At 44.6% G+C, this 5104-nt stretch overlaps 1 protein-coding gene across 3 annotated transcripts in view; it reads right to left on the minus strand.

The window, feature by feature from the left end:
- Positions 1-2786: 2786 nt before the first annotated feature.
- The window catches only part of LOC106804655, a 26752-nt gene continuing 24434 nt past the window's right edge, over positions 2787-5104 (minus strand). For all 3 annotated transcript variants that reach the window (XM_014805926.1, XM_014805927.1, XM_014805925.1), the window contains one exon: positions 2787-3965. In XM_014805926.1, the coding sequence (XP_014661412.1) occupies positions 3919-3965 (47 nt within the window). In that variant the 3' untranslated portion in view covers positions 2787-3918. The remainder of the gene's footprint in view (positions 3966-5104) is intronic.

The following is a 5104-nucleotide window of genomic DNA, read 5'->3' on the forward strand; positions in this document are numbered from 1 at the left end:
GTAGTCCGATTGTAAGAGGGTTACAGAGAGATGGGGAAGAGGATGAGAAATAGATTCAGTAGGATCAAATGTGCGAAAGGAAGAGGTAGCGAAGCTCTTAAAGTGGCAAAAAATGACAAGAAAATGAAGAGAACGTAGATATGAAATGGATACACACGGACAGAGGAAAAGCAGGCAGCGAGAATGATAAAATAATTCAGTAAAACAGGATGAAGGAGAACGAATTTTGTAAATTCTCTTGGGGTGCCTGCACGATATTCTTTTAAAGCTCATATTTCTCTAGGCGGCGTTCTCTCTCATCGCAACGTCCAATTTCACTCGTCTCCAAAACAGAATTTCTTCCAAGAAGGTGTTACATAAACTGAGGCGAGCATCGATTCCGCTCCATTGGTAAGAATTATTACAAGCTTCGTGTTGTTATTCGCTTGCGTTGTGCAATCGATATGAGATTTTTTTAACTATCACGCTGCTGAACTGACAAACATGTTTCTCACTTGAGGCCCCGCCGCCTAGTTCAAATATCCGGCCAGATACATGCACGCACGCACGGAAAATCCCGCGCGCACATACATTCCCCAGCACGCGCGTGCGCATATATCTCCGACACGAACACACGCACATACACGCACACGCACTCGCGGAGGCACACACACACTCGCGGGCTGGGCACACACACACATCAACCACACACAAACACACAACACAGCACCACACACACAGACACATCACACACACACACACACACACTACACACACACCACAACAACAACAACACACCACAACACGAGCACACACAAACACACACACACACACACACACACACACACACACACACACACACACACACACACACACACACACACACACACACACACACACACACACACACACACACACACACACACACACACACAGAGCGAGAGCGAGAGCGAGAGCGAGAGCGAGAGAGAGGCAGACAGGGACAGAGAGAAAGGGCGTATATATAATATCACTCGTCGTATTTTGCTGTTTAAATTTGATCACAAAATGTTTTGCGGTAACGCATGGTTGATGGTTATGCTCTAGGTAACGCGATATGGCATTCAGACACCGATTCGCCTGCCGCATTCTATTACACGCGGACACGTTTGGATATAAAACAAAAGATATCTGTGTTACCGACGTCATTTCTACTTCAACGCATCGATCAAAGGGCAATTAATCTGCAGCTTTCAACAATAGTAGTTCATGTTACACTACGCACGCGACGAATTTCGTTCGTTGTGCGTGCTAGTAAGCTAGAAAATGATCAGCCAAGTCAGAAATATTCATCGTTGAATCGCGTACCTTATTATCAAGAGTGAATAATAAGAGATTCTATTTTTATTCATTCCTGATATAGATTTAGCTACGACCTAAATGTCATCAATCAAATTCATGTTGCTGTGCGCAAGGAAAAAAACAAGATTCAGTGCTAGGAAAATGCTTCATTAACTTGTTAATCAATTTAACATATCAGTTTGTTATAGCAAGAACTGAGAATATTTCGAACTGTACATTGCCACAAAGTGTAACAATGGGTTGAACGATGATCCTAACCTCAGGCGTGAGCGCCCACAATAACCATGGCGAATTTTATTTTATTCACTCCTGTTGACGCATATTTCGGAATATAATCATAACGCCTGTGCGACCCGCCAAATCCCTATAGCAATTTTCGGCCACTCCATTATTTTATACAGCCACGCAGTTATCGCTCGTGCAATAATCAGTCTCACCTTCAAACCTAATACTGTTCGTCGTGTGTACCTCGCTCAAGTGTGAGCACACATCCGCCTCCTATGCACCGAATAATACATATAATCAGAAGTAGATAATAAGGTCCTATATATAATACCTATTATCTACTTCTGATACAATACATCGTCTGGAACTAATTAGTACTGATTGCCGTGTGACGCACCGGGTTGCCGTGTACAATGTTGTTCGAACCACGTGACGCACGCGGGCTCGTGTTCGGCGCATGGTTATGCGGTGCGGTGGTGCGTGTCCGATTGCTTCCCGGCTTCCCACGCGAAGTTCATTCATATAGTTTTCGCTACACTCGTACGTGAATGTGGATTGTGCCCGTAATGGGCACTTACGCGTTGTCGACGGCGAGATGTTCCGTCGGGCCGCCATTATTGTACGGGTAAAGGGCCTTAATGATCGAAACACAGACAAACGGGTTTCCAGCTGATGATTCTAACCGAATTCGCGCCAATCTGGATCGTCCGAAAGAGGTCCGTAAATTCGTAAATGCTGCCGACAAAACGTTTCGAGGAAGAAAGAGAGAGAGAGAGAGAGAGAGGGAAGAAGCATGTCGGAATAGGAGACAGCCGTAATGATTTAGTTTTCCTTCTGGGCAACGTTAACCCGAACGTGTATAACACTGAGCGCAGAGCGTATAACGGTATATATCGACCCAGCCATGCAGACTACATTGCATCTAGATGAATTACGACGGCTATCGGCGGGCGCACACCTAGCGGACAATTTATCACTTTGTCCTTAATAAAAGCCTGGGTAGACCAGTAGTTTGGTTAATATCGAAAGTTACTAGTATATCGTCGGGCGACCTGTAATTCGAGTTACGTATCATCAGAAGTAGTTAATAGGGAATTTCCCTATTATCTACTTCTTGTATCATGTGCAGTGCGTGCGTGTGTGTGCAGTGCGTGCGTGTGTATGCAGTGCGTGCGTGCATGCGTGCGCGTGCGTGCGTATACGTGTGTTCATTCTCAACGTAGCTAATGCGATATAAGCTCTTGCGGTTGAGAACAATCTGTTATTACCGATCTGAAATAGCAGCGACAACGGTGAATCAATACTAACTAATAGGACCTGCCTCGACGATAAACAACGAAAAACTCGTCGATTCACGAAAGTCACAAGTAGCATCGTCAACGTTTTCCGCCAATAAGGTTTTCACAATCGCAATTTATTCTCGGTGCGCTCATGTTTCGAAAAAGCCGCATATCTTGCGTAGGAACACTATGAACAGCTAGGCTGCCTGACTGTGCCGTAGTCTGGTCATTATTCAGCCTGTCTGTGACTTCACGCATGCGCGTGCACGTGATCGATGATGTCGTTATAAGGTGAGACAGACGCGAGCCGTAGAGCTCACAAACTTCACAATCAACATCGTTACGAACCATGCATCGTTAATTACTTACGACAAAATAGCTCAGGACGCAGCGATGCAGCGTTGCGTATAAGTATGAGCATGTTTCTGTACGAGGTCAGAGAATAAAATAATATAAGGAACATTTGCCTTTGGTATTTTTTAGACGCGATACCTGTTACACAATTATATATATATATATATATATATATATAATTATAATTATATATATATGTATTGTTTTACGACGTATAACCCATCACAGATATAGACAGACGCCAATGTACAAATCGATTGCATGAAACATTTACACATTAGTTACAATTTTATCTCGAAATAAATAAGTTATAGGTATACGTTACATTAGTGTGTAAAACACCGTTTTGCTTTAATTGAGAATTTTACTTCACATTTTTTATATCTCATAAACATCGCATATAAACGGACGAATATGCAAAATAGCCGCAAGATATATTGCGGCCGCCGCCGGTAACGCCGGTCTATAGTAACCGCACATTGTGAATCGAGTCACGGAACGCGAAATTCTCTTACTACTAGCATCTGTTTAATTATTTACCTAAACATAAGATATTATTGCTAATTCGCCATAATGCTTCCCCCAGGCGTCCCGTACACGCTAGACCTGCGTGCATGTATAGATGTTTTTAGTGCCTCGCGCTCATTCCGCTGCCCCTCGTGCTCACGCGATATCGAACAGTATTCCCTCGTGGAAAGAAGTCTGCGAAGGGCTCCCCGCTCCAGCGATCGCTACGCTATTACATGGCAATGCCTTCTAGGTCACCTCTCATCGCTTCCTCGATCTCTGTAAGATAATAATGAGGTTAAGAAGCACCGCCGGCGCCGGTACACGTTTAGTACCATATTACTATAATTGCGTTCGAATATATACCGTGTATGTATATATATTATATATGTGGTGTACTGTGTGTGTGTGTGTGTGTGTGTGCTGTGTGTGTGTGTGTGTTGTGTGTGTTGGTGTAGTGTGTGTGTGTGTGTGTGTGTGTGTGTGTGTGTGTGTGTGTGTGGTGTGCGTTGTGGTGCTGGGCTGTGTGTGCTGTGTGTGTGTGTGTGTGTGTGTTGTGTGTGCTCGTGTGTGTGTGTTGTTGTGTTGTGGTGTGTGTGTAGTGTGTGTGTGTGTGTGTGTGTGTGTGTGGTGTGAGTGCGCGGCGCGCGTGTGTGTGTGTTGTGTGCGTGCGTGCGTGCGTGCGCCGCGCGTTGTATATATATATATAGTATGTGTGTGTGTGTGTGTGTGTGTGTGTGTCGTGGTGTGTGTGTGTTGTGGTGTGTGTGTGGTGTGTGTGTGTGGCCTGCGCCGCGTGCGTGCGTGTGTGTAGGAATATCATTAATAATACATTTCTAATTTATTCTCTATATAGTCCCTATGGCTTGTAAATCAGATAAAATGGGCCCGCCGTAATACGCAAATCACAGTAACACATCAATGACATCCCAACAACTATAACTTTAATTCCACATTGTTACTTTCGTTATTCGCACAAATATGCACGCAGCAGCCAGCAAGTAGTGTTAGGCGCGGCCGCATGGCATGCAGAGAAGACACTCGGGCCGATGGTATAAAGTAAGCGGAGTGTGGGACACTGGCGTGTGTAGGCCTATACTACTACTGTATGGCCAGGTCGCACTAGCACTCTTCTTCTAATCGCTGATATATCGACGATGAGATAAACACAGCGAAAGCTGCGGTAAGAATTGATGGGCAAATATTAGTTGCGAGTAGCTGGAAACAATGAAATTGTTTTCTGCCGCAACGGGATCGACATTGAAATCTCTGACATCAGCTTCGATTATTCACTGAGACGACGGGGCTGTTGTAGATATCGAGCACAAGCACATATTTGGCTGTGACGCAAGCAGGAAGAGTCGGATGAGGCATAAGAACTATGTCGAATGATCAGAGAGCAACCAACGGTTTCAAAG

The sequence above is a fragment of the Priapulus caudatus genome, unplaced genomic scaffold (assembly GCF_000485595.1).
Source record: "Priapulus caudatus unplaced genomic scaffold, Priapulus_caudatus-5.0.1 Scaffold82, whole genome shotgun sequence".
NCBI lineage: Eukaryota > Metazoa > Priapulida > Priapulimorpha > Priapulimorphida > Priapulidae > Priapulus > Priapulus caudatus.